Genomic DNA, 17805 nt, shown 5'->3' on the forward strand with positions numbered 1-17805 from the left:
GTTGCTAAGGAGGGAAATTGACAAAGAGTCTATGCATAGTCGTCCTTTTTTTTATTTTTTTATATTACTTCTGCCGTCCTAATTTATGTGATATAATTTGACTGACATGACATTTAAGATATAAAGTAAGACTTTTAAATTTTGTGATCTAAAATAAGTTAAAAATATTTGTGTGATTATAGATCATCTGGTCAAAAGTAAAAAGTAAAACTTAAAATTAAATTGTTATCAAATAAGAAAATATACCATTTTGTTTTTATAGATAAATTAGAAAAAAATGTGTTTCACAATAAATTGGGATAGGGATGGTACACTAGAAAACTTGGCATTTGGTCTAGGAATGTGATGGTAGCAAATTTTTTTATTTTTTATTTTTTAAAAAAAGTTTCTATAGTGTGGTGACATGTGGTCCATGGGAGAAAAAGTCATTCCTTAATTTTCCATTCCTTATGACAAGTCATCCACCCAATAAAGAAAAAACAAATAAGGGAAAATTGGTCTGAGTTATCTATTACTTGTGTGTTATATTTGTGTTAACGGAAGCTAGCAGGTACCTGTAAAATCAGTCGGGTACATGCAAGCCAGCCTGAATAACGCGATTATAAAAAGAAAGAAGGAAAATATCAGTTATACCAATGGGAAAGTTTGATTGTCCTAGTGAGAGTTGAGTTGGAGTTGAATTGAAAAGTGCTTGATTGTTAACCAAATTCGAGTATAGGTCAAAGCTCGATATAGGTGAGTACCTATATCGGACTCAATAAGAAATTTCGCTTTAATCTATGCTTAGGTGCCATTTGGCCATAAAAATAATTCACTTTTTTCTCGAAAACTTTTTCACTTTTAGGCGTTTGGCCATAAATATTCCGAATACAATTTGAAGTTGTATTCCGAAATACCAAAAACTCAAAAAACTTGTTTTTCAAAAAAGTTTCACTTTTTCACAACTACATTTCACCAAAAATTACAATTTCAAAAACTATGGCCAAACACAACTCTAACTCTAACTTCAAAAATTCCAAAAAAAAGTGAATTTGTTTTTGTTATCTATGGCCAAACGCCTGCTTAGTCATTATTTCAGCATTTAATATTCAAGTTGTTCTGTAACAAAAACTATCTTTATATTGGAGCATGCGTAGAGGAAGTTCCAGGTCAAGTTTGCTTGTTATAGAAAGAGTCAAGAGTCGAATTGAACTAGACTGAACAATTATTAGATAAATAGCCACATGTATGTCTAAATCAAGGCTTGGAAGGATTGTAATCTGTTAAGAGACTCACATAGATTGAGCACATAAACTACATTGTTTTTGTCTAGCTCAATCCTCACCATTTGAACTAGTTTTCAAGTTGAGTTTGACTAGTTGTTCATTTTTCATAAACAAATAAGTACTTGCTAGTTTCTTTTTCTTTCAAGAAAAAACTTCTAACTTCATCCTATATTTTTTCCCCCTTTTCTGCTATTCCAACAAGTATCACTTAATAGATGAGAGAGCTAAACGTCACTTCTTCTTTTTTTGTGATGATCATGGTATCCAGACCATCCTCGACTAATTTCACGAGATACCTGCTACCTTCTACCGGCACAGGTACCAGTAATTCTATCTACTAAGGTTTAGACAAATGAGAAGAAATCACCTGATGAGTTTGCTTCATACGCTAGTAACATCAAGAAATTTTAAGTAACAAAACAAACTAAAGTATTATGTAGTTTATTCATCCCATCAACATTATGAATGAATAATTTCCCTTTCAGGTCTCATGCATGTGTCTTTATTTTCTTGTGATCCATCATATCCAGCTATCAAAATAGAAATTAAATATTACAGTGAATGCATTTACTTGGCCAAATTTCTAAGCAGTCCATCATCAAATCAGTTGAGCAATTCGGCTCACATACTTACCGCGTCCCCTCGAACAACTAACCGATTGACACAACTGAATACGAGAGAGTATTTTGCAGATCGACATCTTCTTTGATGGAATTGCCAACGCAACATATCAACTGCATTTGGTGGTTTCTCGGTCTGCTATGCTTACCTCTTACAATCTCACATGACCAAAGCCTCCTTTGAGTGAACCATAAAGAGGCCGAGATCGTCTAAAGCTAAATATGTCTTCTATTTGAACTGCATTAGGTTCTATCTGCTCATTCTTATGTGCTTGGAATAGAGAAGAATGTGAGCTTCCATAGACTCTGACACTTAACGCCTTCTTCCGAGGTACACCAACCTTTATATATTCATCGAAGAAATCAGTCAGCTCCTTTTGAGTCAGTTGCTTTAGCGCTTCAATCTGTTTCATCAATAACACGAACAACTAATTAGATACTTTCCCCGACGATCCTGGAAATGTTTTCAATTTCTTTCAGCAGTCACAATATATAGCTTTCAGCAACAAATAAGGTGATACTATCATTTAGTTGAAGGCTCTTAATATAGCAAGGCCATATCATTCTTGAATAGATTTGAACTTTGCCTTTTACAGTAGTTTGGTTTCATTTTGTGCAAAAGCGAAAAAACATTAAGAGGTAGTCATTATTTCTTGCACCGGTCATGAAATGAACGTGCTTTTGGACACGAGCGTAACAATTTTCATACCTCACGGTCTCTTCTATCAAACTTGAGGGTCCCATCTGAAATCTCCCTCCAGTAAAATCGAGATTCCTCCCGTAAATTCTTATGTTTCTCAAGCTTCATATCAATAAGTGCATTCACGTTACTCTGCGCCATAAAGGATAAAAGTTAAGGACAAGAAAGCTATACTGGAAAGTTACCGAAGTATAAATATAGAAAAATTTAACCCAGCATGTATTGCAGTCACGAAAACTTTGCAAAACCTACATTTAATTGATTAATAAGCAACAGAAGCTAGCTCGGTATGCAATCTGGAGTGCTTTATTAAAAAGTAAGGGGGGGATCATCAACAATGAAGTTTTTGGTGATATAAAATTATGATAGCATTACCAAGCTTACCTTGAATTCATCACTAGTCATCTCATAAAGTTTGCTCTCGAACGTCTTCAGAAACAACTCCACTCTTGAGTCAATGTATTTGGGATCCTGCCAAATTCAGCCAGTAGATTGGTCATAAGCCATAATCAAGAGAAGCAAAAAGCCAATCTCATTTCCTAACAGTCTCTATAATAAAAAACACTCACCTTTGCGGTTGACTGAATGATAAACTGCACCCCGTGAACACCAGAGTCACTCCTAGAAAGAGAGTTCAATTAATTTTAGGCGAAAAAGAAACTTTAACGATGAACAGAAAAAAGAAACTTTAACGATGAACAGCCAATAACTTTTTCCTTTTTTTTTTCCTTGGTAAATAACCGTGGTGTCTGGACCAGCTTGCGCGCACCTCGACTAATTCCACGGGTTACCTGCTACCTCCGACCAGCAACAGGTGCAGGTAACTCTGTTCACCAAGGCTAGGACAGATGGGAAGAATCACCTAGTGCTTTTTCTTTGCTGGGATTTGAGCCTGAGACCTCATTGTTCTCAACCGACTTCATTGACCACTAGGCCACACCCTTGGGTGTTGAACAGCCAACAACTTGCCGAACAGTATTCAGTAAAAGAAACACTACTTACCTCTGCATGAGCACAGTGATATAACCAAGTTGTTCGACTGATCGAAGCTGGTGGAAGGCTCGCTGCTTTGCTATGAGAGCAAAAAGCTGGAGTTTGACATTCAGCATAAAATCATCCTGATGCACCTGAAAACTCGAGCAAATTTGTTTGAGCAGCAAAAAGTCAGGAAACGGTTGATCACACAATTCACTAAGAATGCTTTAGACTTGCTTCTTCTCATTAGAAAAGAAAAATCATATGTCAATAAATCTTGCAGATCAATTGATAAAAATCATAGTCAGGGTTCTCGTTCATTACAGATAGCTATGATCATTAAAAATTTAAATAATGTCAGTCAGAGAACCTCCAAGGTACTCATTTAAGATACCTTTTTACCAATTTTAAAATATTCAAGACAGAAGGAAAGGGAAACTTGCTGTCAATTCCATTTACATTCCGTTAACTTAAATATTACCTGGATATAATGAACGAGAGCAGAATTTTCATCATTTGGATTTAGTCCGTCTGCAGCGTAGAAGTAATTTACACCTCTTTCAAGTTTAACCACTCTGTTTGTCAGATGCTGAGATGCAAATAAAGGCTTTGATATTGGCTGCGGACCCATGAAGAACACTTCCTCAATAAGCTGTATCAAGGACTCTGCTTCAGCTTGTTCAATATTTCCTGAGAAGAGCAGTGAATTTCACAAGTTAAGAGATGCAAAATAAAGAGGTTTTAGCCAAAATTGTCCCTGTTCTATGGGAGTAGGTCTATTTTGGTCCTTCAAATATAACCTTGAGCATCTTTAGTCCCTAAAGTTTGCTAATGTGGAGCACTCTTGGTCCAACTAACAGAATGGACTTAAAAACTAATGGCGACTACCAAAAAACGACTGGAAAAAAAAAAAAACCAACTCGGGTTGGTTTGATCCCAAATTTTATTTTTTTAAACAAAATAAAACCAACTGAGCTCGGTCATTTTTTTTGGTGCAAACAACCAGGAAAATAAAAAAGCGACTGAGTTCGATTGGTTCGTCGGTCGGTTTATTCAAAAAGTTTGACCGGAGTTTTGACCAAAAAACCGACCGAGCTCATTTTTTGGTAGTCACTGTTAGTTTTTAAGTCCATTCTATTAGTTGGATCAAAGGTGCTCCACTCCATTCTATTAGTTGGATCAGAGGTGCCCCACTTTAGCAAACTTAAGGGACTAAGGATGCTCAAGGTTATATTTGAAGGACCAAAATAGACCTACTCCCATAGATAAGGGACAATTTTGGCTAAAAACTCCAAAACGAAAAAAACTTAAATGGTCATTGAGAAAAATTACCCGAAAAACTCCAAAACGAAAATAACTTAAATGGTCATTGAGAAAATTACCCGCTACATAGCACTCCATAAAGGACCTTGCCAGCAAAAGAGGATAGAATTTAACCAGATCATCAACTTTAAGACGTGGAAGAACTTCAATTTCATCACTCCAAGGCCATGTGTTGTCTTTTAGCAGTATTGAGCAGTAATACATAACTTGCTGATATGGCTGTTGGAACTTGAAATTCTGATATTGCTTTGTGACCAATTCCTATTAACAAAAGGAGATCAACAAGAAACAAGGAGTGGTGCTGATGCTCTTGATTAGAAAATAGAAAGAGATTTAAAAGGAAGAAATAAAGACAAATAGGGGTAGTAAATTCATGAGTAAAGATGGACCATGAACTATAGAAAATCTAAAAGGCTGGCCAACATCTAAACGGACAAACCAACATTGCAGGTAATGGTGACAGAAACTTCTCACATCCAGATGACCAAAAGTGAACTCAGGCAAACAGGACCACAAAAAAAGAAATGTGACCTGCATAATATCCTCTATTTGTTTCTTTTGAATTAACACTGGACGACAGAATCACAAGAAAAATGAATGAACAAAAGAAAGAAAATAATGGAACTACATAGAGAAATTTGTATGTTACTGTTTCAATCCCGATAAGAATGACCAACTTCACTTTTTCGGTTCATCCTGGAAAACTGAACTCTTCCCAAAAATAGCAATATTGCATCTTGCTATTAAAATAGATATATTTTACATTATTTCAAGCTTGAGGTGACATCTTTTTTACTAATTTCTCAACCTTTTTATGTTTATTCAAACTATTATTTTGAAAACTTGTCTAGCAAGTTCAATACAATAATTTATTCTCAAGTTAACAGGTCAAAAGTATATCATTATTTCTGGGACAGAGAGATCTTAAGAATCACAAGGAGAATACCATGGGTTGGCCATTCAAATATTTAACGAGACTCATGTTCTCGGGAAACTCATTTTAATTATGAAGCTGATTCCGCACCCAAGGTTGTGACCTAGTGGTCAATGAAGAGTCATTAGGAAGAAGCTGGTACAATGAAGACAAATGCAAATTGAAACTAAAGGTAGCTGGCAGACAAGTTGATGCACACAATAGTACCTAAAACCAGACTAGATAGATGCAAATAGACCAATAAATTTGACAACAAACTTGCTCTTTAAAATAAGTGAAATTGGGAACTTGAAATGGAGAACTTTGCTATTGATTGCATGAGGAAATGATTCACAGATTTTAGCCGTGAACTTCCTAAAAACTTTGTAGAGAAAATGGATCTCGGTATTTTCTTATAATTTTGCGCTTACAGTATCATAGTTCATCTCGCCAAGATTACAGCATAATAGGATCCCTTATTTTTAAGAACTGCCACAGAGTAAACTTTTTTAGCTCGACGAGTTATGCAGATAGAGTATGATGCGTTCTTGGAGAACCTAAAGAGTTGCGTTCTGCGAAAAATTGCTAATGCTCACCTTGATCACAGCGAATCTGTCTGGTTTCACTTCAAATTTTGCGATTTTTTCAACAACTGCTTCCAGTAAGACTCTCAACTTGTCATTATATCCAAACAATGTCAACTGCGGAAAAGAGAGGATAAGCAGGCGAATGAATGAAGGAAAAATAGATAGTCATATTCAGGTCTAACTTTAAGAATTATTAAAACACCGCAGCAAATGCAAGAAGCTCAACAGACATTGAAGTAGCAATATCAGTTCACTTCAAAAAGACAGGATGAAGCAGCTAGTTCACGTTTAAATGGCGTCAAAAGATTAAATATCTTTGGGCCAGCTAAAAGAAGCCTAAGATCATTAACATTAGGACACAGTATTCAGTACAGACAAGAACCTACAATCCTTCAATTTTGGATCTGAGATTACCTCCAATACCATATGACATATCAGCAACTTAATGCTAAAACCTCAGAGTAACAGTGGTTTAATGGATGTAGCAACCATTTCATTAACCAAGTATGGGTTTAATGGATATAGCGAGTGTTTCATTTGTCCATGGAAGAACTAAACTTGAAAAAATGAGAAGTTACACAACCACAAATAACTAACGCACTTCAAAAGTTCGTAAAGATAGAGACGGGAAGCAAGATGATCACCTGAAAACCATTGTTTGTTTTGCTTATATCATAATAAAGACCAGCAACTTGTGCATTATAAGCTGAAAGATGCAAAAGGAGAGATTTAAAGAAGTGTTATATCTTAGGGAGGGGGGAAAAAAAAAAGCAATCATTAACATTGCAAATAATATATTGACAATGTGAAGAAGTTAATGAATATATGAAAATGAAGAAGTTAAGTCCAGAGTAACAGTAGAACAGTTGCCCGGCAGTGCATAACTAATCAATATCTTGCAGACGTACCGTATTCATTCAAGTAATCCATCAACAGACGTGTAAAAATCTCAGTAAGAACCTTAGCTTCGGGAGAATGTCCACAGTATGGGCAACTAAAATCGATCATAACATAGGCTTTTGGAGATGAAAATGCTGTATCTGGCTTATACCATAACCTTGAATAAGGTGACTTCCTCAGCAGTATTGGAACTTTTGTCTGTTCGACAAGTTACGTATAAGAAAAGCCAAACATCAAAATTATACTCTATATGCGGTGCTTAATTGGGATAATAAAAAACGGGAAAAAAAGCTTTTGGCACCTATCAAAGGTGCCATTAGAATCTTATGGTTTTGCCATGCCATGACAATTCTATAGCTATAAGAAAATGCCATTAAGAGCAAAATGGAAGTTAAATATAAAGAGTTACCAAATATAGAAAGGTATCGTTCTTTTAGGAGAGACTCAAAAGGAAAGAGTTTCACATAAAATGGATCAGATGGAGTAATAAATAAGTTCTACATTAGCACCTTCTCGAAGACAGGCTTAAGTGATAAATCAGTTGGTATGAACACATTGGGAGCAGGGAGATGCAGCTCTTCACTGGGAGCGTGTTCCATCCAGTGCTGCAAAAGTAATTCTTACGTCAGCAAATGTTTAAAGGAAAATATTTTGGTCTCTGCAATTAGACTGTAACAATTGAAAACTTATTTAATGAGAGAGCGTTGCCATCAAACCTGGATAGTGGCACCACTAACTTTCTCCATAGAATATGCAGTTCCGTACCATGGCTCAGTCATGCTAGTATTACCTTCAAATTTTGTCGACTCCCAGAAGATTCTGTTCCGAACCAAATTCATTGAGGTGTTTAAATACCTTACATTTTCAGATTTCACAAAAAAAAGGGCAATAATTGGAAGTTGGAACATATATTATGTATAGAGTAGAGCTAACCTGACATTGTCTGGGTTGAGTTCATTCAAGAATGACTGAACAACGCTAGGATTAAACTTTGAAGGCAAAGAGGATGCCACCAACCAATCTTCCGGCGGATAGTGCTGAGAAGTAATGTCACAATTTATCAGATTGTTCAGGTATTAACTTTTTAATGTCAATATTCTACGAAAAGTTCCCAAGTCAAAACTGAAAAACTTAACAACCATTACCTACTGTTATTCAGGTATATATTTGTGCATATAAGTGACACGTGTATATAAAGATATAAAATTTATGTGCTATGTTCAAGACAGTTCCAATTCAGTCCCAACTCAAACTTATTGAACTTCCAATCTGAAAAAAAAGAAAAAACCTTAAACCACAATCCAAAGAGAAACTTGACAATCATTGTCGATCGTTACCGTATATTTGTGCACATAAATGAAACAGTATATGAAGATAGAACCTATATGATTCAATGATACTCGTAATGCAAAATGAAACTTATTGAACTTCCACGCATACAAAGACAAAATACCAACTACTCAATCTAGATAAATTCACCTTTTGTTGCTCATAAGTCCATGAAACACGAAAAGTAGATTGGAATTCATTGAAGTTCAAGTTGAAACAAAAGTAAAATCATCTCCTCACTAATAACTTTAGACATATTCACCCTCAATGGCCTCACATGTTCATATAAAGATAAAAAATTAGATACTTTTTTTTTTTTTTTAGGCAAAAGTCATAGATAGCCCCCTAAACTTTGCCACATTTTCCTCTGGGGTACCTAAATCGAGGGTTGTACCTATTGGGTACCTAAACCAGTCCGAATTTGTACCACATAAATACTTTTTGCTGATGTGGCAAAAAAAGTGAAATGCACTCTCTTTGAGAGCGTGAAGTACTCTTCAACAATTTTTTTTTTTTTTTGGTTGACAGCTTACTCTTTTAAAATATGACTTCAATTAAAAAAAAAACACTAAAAACTGGACAGCCCAGCCCGTCAGTCACCTCCCCTCACCCCTCTTCGTCTTCTCCATCACTGCTTCTCTTCTTCAATTTTTATTTTTTGTTTCTTTTGATTCTTTCTATAAAAATAATTTGTGAATTAGATGTTTCTTTTGATCACCATTTTCTTTATTTTTTCTAAATCTGAAAAGCACCATCACCATCACCATCTTGTTCTATGTTGCTCGGACTCTCCTAAAATGATGCCGCACCCGTGTCGGATCCTCACAAAATGCACTACTTTTGAAGGATCCGACACACACCCATCAATAATTTTGAAGAGTCCGAGCAACATAGATCTTGTTCACCGGAAAAAATGGAGACTCACCACTGTTATGCATCAAAATAGCACATCCAGGTTCAAGTTGATCTTTATCAACAAACGACAATATTCCAACATAATACTCAGGTCCCACAGAAGACGAAACAATAGCATGATTTTCATCAATAAGTTCTTCCAAATTCCCAACACTCATAGGAGATCCACGTAGATCATCAACTTTAGATCTATCTTCTTCAATTTTCTCTTCCTGTGGCTTTAACCTTTCTTGATTAGCAACAAATTCTTCTTCCATTAACAAGTAATCTTTAATTCTCTCAAGTTTAAGAAGCCTAAGCTTGCATTTTGTTAATGGCGTTACGGTTGGGAGCTGAGCCGCAGCTTCGGGACCTTTTTGTTTGCGTTGTTTACGACCGACACATGTAGGTGGAGCAGGTTGTTCGAATTTCTTCTCCTTTTTGTTGTCACCGTCGTTTTTCCGGTCACCGGGAAGTTGCCGGTTAAGACCACCGGGTGTTCCTTGACCCATGGAGATGAAAATGGTGTTGGGGAGGGGAGGGGGGGCGCGAAAGGTATGAAGCACGGGGTGTTGCGCGGCCGGGAGATTTAAAATAGGGGGGGGGGGGGGGGAGTGTATAATTTATTTTTAATTATTATGATGGACCCCGCCGCCACATGTCATGTTTTCATTTGACAAAGTTGTTACGTCATGGAGAGTGTAATACACTCTCCTAATTTTGCCGATTATTGGAAAAGTGTACCCAACGGGATCAAATTCGATCGGTTTAGGTACCCAATAGGTACAACCCTCGGTTTAGGTACCCCAGAGGAAAATGTGGCAAAGTTTAGGGGGCTATCTATGACTTTTGCCTTTTTTTTTTTTTTTGCAACGGTGGTGCTGGGGCCACCTTGCCGGCACCTCGACTAATTCCATGGGGTAATTGCTAGCTCACATCAGCACAGGTACCGGGTAACTTTGTCCACCAAGGCTTTGACAAATATGAAGACATCACCAAGTGTTTTTTTGCCTCCACTGGGATTGGAACCTGAGACCTCACTGTTCTCAACACACTTCATTGATAACTAGGCCACACTCTTCGGTGCATTTAGAACCACAATACTATTCAAGCTTGTACTCAAAGAGACCATACACGATATTTCTAGTAAACCGGTATCAATGCCAAATCTGCCTAATCACAGGGATGAGTTTCCACCTTGCTATGACCAAAACAAAAAAAATTGATTGGTAACAACTTGTCTAAGAAGACACTGCAAAAGTTTCTACTATGACCCATTTATTCATTGCTAGATTGGTGCATACAGATTATGAGCATCTCTTTGGACCCCAGATATGGAAGGCGGCTTCACAATTAAAGGAAACTTGGAAATAGCACCAGAATTTTGTGCTTAGCCGCACAAAATCAAATGAATATGGAAATGTCCAATGAGAACAAGCTAGTTGGATCAACTACGAACTGACAAACCTGTCTTTCGGAATGGAGACCCTCACTTGATCTCCTTATTCCCCGACAAAAGGTTATCCATTGTAAATATTGGGTACAAAAGGTTTGGCACACAGGTCAAGTTAACATATCCGATGGGGTCTGTGTTGCTCACCTCATGAGCTAACTTCTGGGGTTGAGTTAGTCCAAAGTCCATTCTTTATCATGGTATTAAAGTCAGGCTCATTCCAATTCTTGGTTTGTCTGATGTTGAGCCCCTACATTGTCCACGCTCCAGTTGGCAGACCTGGGCGTGCGGGAAGTGTTACGTTGTCCCACATTGATTGTGGAATGTGTAATTGGATTTTGGACTCCCCATATAGTCTTGAAAAATCCTCATCTAATAAGCTAGCCGGGGTTAGAGTTAGGCCCAAGGTTCATTTGTTACCAGTCTGCCTTCGGCTATAAAGCATTAATTACTCCAGGAAACCATCAAAAAGTAACTCTAACTGCCAATTGGATGTAAAATCTAATCCACAATAAATCAACCAATTCAAATATGGAAAAGCACATTAAAATATATGGGAATTTTCCCTGATCAAAAAATATATCGTATCAATCGAGTCATCTACTTCTGTAGATAAATTAATTCATATAAAAATAGGAACAGATGTTAGAAAATACCTGCATATTCATTGCAATATTAACCACGTAATCACTTGGTCGAATCTTGTCTTGATAATGGAAGCCAGTCTCACAAATAGCTGAAAGCTTAATAGACAAAATTTAACGCAAAATAAAAAAATTAGAATAAATTATAAAAGAAAAGAAGGAAGTAAGATCATTAAGAGCAAAAATGCCTAAGAGACAACAAGAAAAAAGATGTCCAGGTCAAAACCTGGTCATATTACGTGCCAAGATTAACAAAGGAAATATACAAAAGCAAGATTGAGAAGACATGATTGTGTTAGAGAGCTAAAATTCTAATATTTGTGTCAATCATTGGCATATTCAATGTATCGTGCTAAAATGGGTAAACAAACAAGGAGAACAAATCGACCCTAACCTTATTGATAACATGCAGTATAGTGCACATGCAATGTGACAGTATTCTTTTGTGGGACCAACCCACTATGACCTTTTAGAATCAGAAGCTCTTCCTTCTCTTCAGAAATCCAACTAAGAAAAATCTGGTTTTACTTCTACACTAGAACCGTGAAAATTTTAAGAACTTTGAATGAACTTAAAGATAGTAAGGATGAGATCCTACAGAGATGTGGTGGCATGGCCTACGCTCACATTAGATGGCAGGTACAAAGTCAAAAATATGAGCTGGGAGTTCATATTTTCTGTTTCTAGCAAAAAATAGAGAGGCATAGTGCTGTTTTAGGGACCTCCTGGCTGTGCGAGTTGACCAATCAGTCGAGCCACTAGAAATGGTGGCTACATGGGCAAAGAAGATATCAAAGGCTACAGCCAGTTGTAAAACATCTTTGCTTCAGAGATGCTAGGTTACTTTTTCGATTTCCATCCATGGCCAAAGTCAAAGAGTCCCAATCTTGTAGATTTCTCCTAAAGCTAAGATCCCAAAGTACTTCCCCTCATGCACCCTTTGAATTTGTTGGACTGTTAACTCAGTCTGGTTTGAAACTCTGAACACATTAGGAAATGATACACTGAAGGTACCGTCCCCACACCACTTACAACAACAACATACCCAATGTAGTCCCACGAGTGGGGTCTGGGGAGGGTAGGGTGTACGCAGACTTTACCCCTACCTTTGTGGGGTAGAGAGGCTGTTTCTGATAGACCCCGACTCGAAAGAAAAGAAAAAAGGATTCTTCTCCCATCCCCAACCCTAAAAGTAATGTGACCACCTAAGTCTTCCTTCATGATACTCCACATACTGCACCCAATGGGATTATGATAGATCCAGTCCTCCACACCCTATCATAGTACCATTCTCCTCTACTGCTATTCCCACCATAAGGCGTGTTCCTCCACTCCAAATCTCTATAATCATTTCCGTACACAACTTTAAGTATTCTTCTAATGATTTCATAACTAATAAACCGAAAAAGAATTTATTTATTTTTTGTCAAATTAAAGATTCTTATACACTAAATTTATGTAAGATTAAACTTATTCATCAAATCCTCCATTAGAATACACATCGTGCGATAGATGCAAATGACATATAATGCAAGTCATGAAAAATTAGTGGCATTAACCGGCATGCATGAGGATGCAACTGATCATACCTCTTCAAATATCCATTTGGAGGCACCAGCTTGTTGTAGGAGATGAATATATTTGAATAGCAGACCCATAATGTTTTCAAAATGATCTGGAAATAAACAATGGACATAAACATCAATATCCCACATAAAGTTCAGGAAAGTTCCCACCTTTAGCTTCATCCAGGAAGAACTACTGTTAGTGGAAGGGAAAATCGGGGCTTGGTAACATATTAACGTTTAACACAGAAAACAAGTACCTTGACCAGCATCAGTCAAATCAATATTCACTTCAAAGAAAGAGAACTCATCAGTCCAGTCTGATTCACCAGCAGATAAACTTGTAGCCCATCCTGTAACAACCAAATAAAAGTACCTTTCTGAATATTAAAATAATTTGAGAACAGCACTTCCAGGTACTTGAAGAACTATAATATCATTAACAAGGATAACATGTAATGAGCCCCAAAAAATGACTGAAGTCACAAAATAGTATGGCATTTTACCATCTTAACAAACACATTGATTTCATCCTTCAGGTATGTGTGAAACCGCATCTCATCATTCATAGATCAGATAAAAATGATTCCCGTTAACTATTTTACACGTTTCTCTCACAATTGTCCTAAATTAAATAGTTGGTTCTAGTAAGAAAATACGAGGGCCTTAACATTAACTTCAAGCATGTAGGTACACATATAGCAACTACTATGTCAGCAACTCAAGTATGAGGCAAGTTATAAGCGTATAAGTTGTCTTCATGTTTGCAAAGTGGCAGATGAACCTATATACTTATTATCATATTAGAAGTTACTAATGTAAGCATTTTTTTGGACAGAAGAGAGTACGCCTCAGATGTGCTTTTCCAGAGTATCCTAATATTTCGAACATGTTTTACGTCAAGAAAGGATGCGACAAGTTTATACAGATAATATTCCATATCTCTTTCCAGATTTCAAGAATGAGGAAGGATGAGTTGAAGCCAGGAAATGAATGAGGTATGGATAAGGCAGAGAAAGGGCATAAAAAAATTTAATCAAAACTCACCCAACTTTTTCAATACGTAAAACAGTGATCCTTCTCCTTCATGGCCAATCAAGTGTCCCAGGTACCTACAAGGACCTTCCTTGTAGTGGTGTATGCCTGGGGTTATAGGCCATATGATTTTCAACTTGTGACCTTGTTTTATTGGAACGGCTCGAACAAGAATCTGGGAAAAATACATAACCAATAGAAATATTAAATGGACAGTAAAATAATAAATTCAGTTTGATAAATCTGTCGAACAAGTGGACTATATGGAGAGAACAGAAGAGCGCATGAAGTAATTGAGAATCACTGAACAAGTAGAGGCGTCATGAACGGATCACTTGTCGAAATTCAAGAGCTAAACTGAAAGAAGTTTGTTCGAATACAGTTCATCACCAAAAGAAAAAAGAAAGGTGACACATATATGCTTTATTACTTGATACCTGGAGATGTTCCGCGGTGCAAGGCTGACCAGTAAAACGAATTTGATTACGATCTATGTTTGGGATGTCCTGGAATTTACTCCGCACTAACTGCTCGGCTTTATCAAGACTATCTGAATTATAATTATAGAGGCAGCTGTTTGTTAATTTGGGCTACCAGCAATATATTTTGTAATTATCCATACCTTCTCTTTTATAATGGTTCAAAAAGATTATCCATACCTTTTGAATACACGACCAAGTGCATGAGATTGGCTGAATAGTTTTCTGAATAAAATTTGAGAAGCTCCAGTCTTGTATCTATGCCTCTTTCTTTTGGCTTCACCTCTAATGTATCCCAGCTGCCTACGCACATGATGAGAGGTGTGATCATTTCTTTTTCTTGGGATAAGTAAAACTATAATACGGTCATTTTTCGATGTCAGCAAGTAATAACGTTGCAGTACAGATATAACAAACAAAAAAGTAAAAAAATCTTTTGTTCTTTCCTCCATCTTAGAGAAAATAACTGCAGGGTTTATTTCATGAAGGAGATACTTCTGACGGGATTTTGTTCACTGTATAGTAAACTAGTCATATTTCTACATGTACCATAGTAGACAATCAAAAAGCAGACATAGAACAATTAAAACCCTGATATAATAATACAAAACACATGACAAGGTCAAAGCCATAATAGAATCCAAGGATATGCATCATTGAAATCTGTGCAAACCTGTGCTGAACTTATGGTATGGATGATTTTTCACACTTAGATGTTTTTGAAGCTGCACAGAATAGCATTTGGAAGTTAAAACCTCTTCACCAAAGACAACATTTGCAAAAGAAATAATCCAGACAACCTTGACATCATGAGACTTTTGATCTTATTTTTGATAATTTTATTGTATAGCAGCAGTAAGATAGTGCTTACAAAATTACAATATAACTAGACTGACTCCTATTACAACTGCAGGGAGTCAATCATATCCAAAATGTCATATACATGTCAATAGGATTTAGCCTACACCAAAAACAGTGTTATTAAAAGCGAAAAGCGCAAAAAAGCTCTAAGGTCAGCTGGGGCTTTAAGCGCAAAGCGCAAGTAAAGTGTGGGCTTTAATGAAAAAGGCGCAATGGTGAAAAAAATACAAATATATATATATGTTGAGTCCAAGACTAATAATAATAAGCATGAACAACAAATATATGGACAAAGAAACTGTAAAAACATTACGATAAAGTGAAATATCAATTATCTAGTGTCACCTCTTCAAGAGAGGCTAATTGTCAAGGAAAAGTATGTCTTAGAGCCTTGTTGATGACACTGAAGCGCAAATAAAGCGAGGCGATGTTTGAGCCTCGCTTCAGGGAACACTGACCAAAAATAGAGATTTTGAAGATATCTGTACTTAACAGGGGTTATATGATCCTCTACTCCATCAAAACACCTAGAATCCTATTAATCCATATTAGTCCATACTGAAAAAAGAAAAAAGAAAAAAAAAAGGTCCATAATGCAAAGCGGGACTGTTCTCTAGACAAATCTCGTCTTCTTTATCCTTTTAGCTCTGCCAGCTGCATATTGCTTCTTTTATGCTCCCCGGAACAGTCCATCGTAAACCAAACAAGTTCATAAACATAATCTAACACTTCCAAGTCAGGTAACAATATAGAAAAAGGTGGTTCACTGATTCTGCTGAAGATCTACAGAAATAACACCTGTTACATACCGTACTCTCTTCTCTGTAAATTATCTTGAGCTGGCCATGCATTTGTAATGCTGTCCACCCAAAACCATAGCGGTTTGGAGGGGCTTCTGTTCTCCATATTACTCCTTCTGTTTAAGTTTGTTTGTCTTAATTTCCTTTTAGTCTGTTTCAAAAAAGAATGTCACTTTTCTAATCTGGCAACTCTTTAATTTCAAAATCCCACATGGCACAAGATTAAAGTGCATCTTGGTACATTATACATATCTTTAGTATAAGACCACAAGATTCAAAAGTCTTCTTTACTTTCTTAAACTCTGTGCCCAGTCAAACTAAGACACATAAAAAGAAACATAGGGATTATTTTCCAAGAGCACAGTGGTTCATCAAAGAGTTTTAAGCTTCCAACAAATAACAAGATTTAACAGAGAATCGTCCATCTGCCTTGGATGTCCAACGCAAAGAATTTGACATGTTATCCTGTAACATTACTGTTTGCAACTTGTCAAATAACAGAATAACTTATCTATTTTCCAATCGAAAAATTTCCTTCTGAATTGCATATTCCACCCACCCTCGCATTTTTTTTTGCACATTGTTGAATAAATCAGGGTAAATCTCCTTCAATGCATAGTTTTCCAGCCATTTGGAGGGTAAACACGCTCCCTACCAAATGCAACTCAGTCCCAGGGCTCGGACGCGGGACCTCTGGTTAAGGATGAAGGACTACTTACCACTACACCACATACAATAAAACAAAAAACTAAGGGAAAAAAACTCTTCCCAGAACCACTATCCCTCTTGAATCACTTTCTTTTTCCTTTTATTTAGTCAGCAAATGGGATGGGGTTCTCCAACAACAAAAGGAGATAAAAGTCAAATACCTGGTTCATTCTCCAAGGATCGGAGAGTAGATTCTTCTGGTGTTCTGCATGGGGTAAAAGAGATATAAGACAATGCAATTACTAAGAACATCTAGCAAATCAAATAAAAACACAGCGGTACTAACCAGAATCAACAGCTTTAATTTCTCGAGTGGTAGCATCCGCTGACATCAATGGTTTGATAAAGAACTGGGCAAATCTGGAAAAGTAAACCGAAAAAACCAGCCGTGGAATTTAGAAAATATTAAACATGATACTTAGACACAGAAATTAAATAATTTACCTGTCCAATGCTTCTTCGAAACCGTCAGCATTTACTTCAAAATGGTAGTTCGTATCCTCAGAAGATGTAAAAGCATTTGTACTACCTCCATTCTAATCAAGAGACAAAAAAGGTACTTGTAAAATACGACTATTTTGTTGAATAAATAGGAAAATCAGGAATCTACAAAAGCAATAAGAAACTTATAGAAACAATGAATTAAAGCGTTGTTACCTCCGTGATGTACTTTGAATAACTATCCTCTACAGGATACTTCTCACTTGCATAAAACAACATATGCTCTGGCATATAACAGAAAAAAGACCAAATG

The 17805-nt window shown here is 36.5% G+C and overlaps 1 protein-coding gene across 4 annotated transcripts in view; it reads right to left on the reverse strand.

Annotated features, from left to right (window-relative positions):
• Nucleotides 1-1690: 1690 nt before the first annotated feature.
• LOC132060308 (insulin-degrading enzyme-like 1, peroxisomal) overlaps nucleotides 1691-17805 on the reverse strand; it is a 59001-nt gene continuing 42886 nt past the window's right edge. For 3 of the 4 annotated variants that reach the window (XM_059453286.1, XM_059453285.1, XM_059453287.1), the window contains exons 3-26: nucleotides 17709-17776; nucleotides 17496-17587; nucleotides 17338-17411; nucleotides 17213-17256; nucleotides 15356-15407; nucleotides 14863-14985; nucleotides 14641-14753; nucleotides 14216-14378; nucleotides 13429-13521; nucleotides 13193-13278; nucleotides 11616-11702; nucleotides 8217-8320; nucleotides 8000-8102; nucleotides 7793-7888; nucleotides 7292-7481; nucleotides 7028-7089; nucleotides 6393-6497; nucleotides 4943-5144; nucleotides 4042-4250; nucleotides 3588-3712; nucleotides 3155-3206; nucleotides 2970-3056; nucleotides 2595-2717; nucleotides 1691-2289 (exon numbers count right to left, since the gene is read on the reverse strand). In XM_059453286.1, coding sequence (XP_059309269.1) covers nucleotides 2038-2289; nucleotides 2595-2717; nucleotides 2970-3056; nucleotides 3155-3206; nucleotides 3588-3712; nucleotides 4042-4250; nucleotides 4943-5144; nucleotides 6393-6497; nucleotides 7028-7089; nucleotides 7292-7481; nucleotides 7793-7888; nucleotides 8000-8102; nucleotides 8217-8320; nucleotides 11616-11702; nucleotides 13193-13278; nucleotides 13429-13521; nucleotides 14216-14378; nucleotides 14641-14753; nucleotides 14863-14985; nucleotides 15356-15407; nucleotides 17213-17256; nucleotides 17338-17411; nucleotides 17496-17587; nucleotides 17709-17776 — 2705 coding nt within the window. In that variant the 3' untranslated portion in view covers nucleotides 1691-2037. Of the gene's footprint in view, nucleotides 2290-2594; nucleotides 2718-2969; nucleotides 3057-3154; nucleotides 3207-3587; nucleotides 3713-4041; nucleotides 4251-4942; nucleotides 5145-6392; nucleotides 6498-7027; nucleotides 7090-7291; nucleotides 7482-7792; nucleotides 7889-7999; nucleotides 8103-8216; nucleotides 8321-11615; nucleotides 11703-13192; nucleotides 13279-13428; nucleotides 13522-14215; nucleotides 14379-14640; nucleotides 14754-14862; nucleotides 14986-15355; nucleotides 15408-16352; nucleotides 16487-17212; nucleotides 17257-17337; nucleotides 17412-17495; nucleotides 17588-17708; nucleotides 17777-17805 lie in introns of those variants that run through there. The other variant, XM_059453288.1, reaches the window with a different exon arrangement.

This window comes from Lycium ferocissimum, chromosome 6 (assembly GCF_029784015.1).
Source record: "Lycium ferocissimum isolate CSIRO_LF1 chromosome 6, AGI_CSIRO_Lferr_CH_V1, whole genome shotgun sequence".
NCBI lineage: Eukaryota > Viridiplantae > Streptophyta > Magnoliopsida > Solanales > Solanaceae > Lycium > Lycium ferocissimum.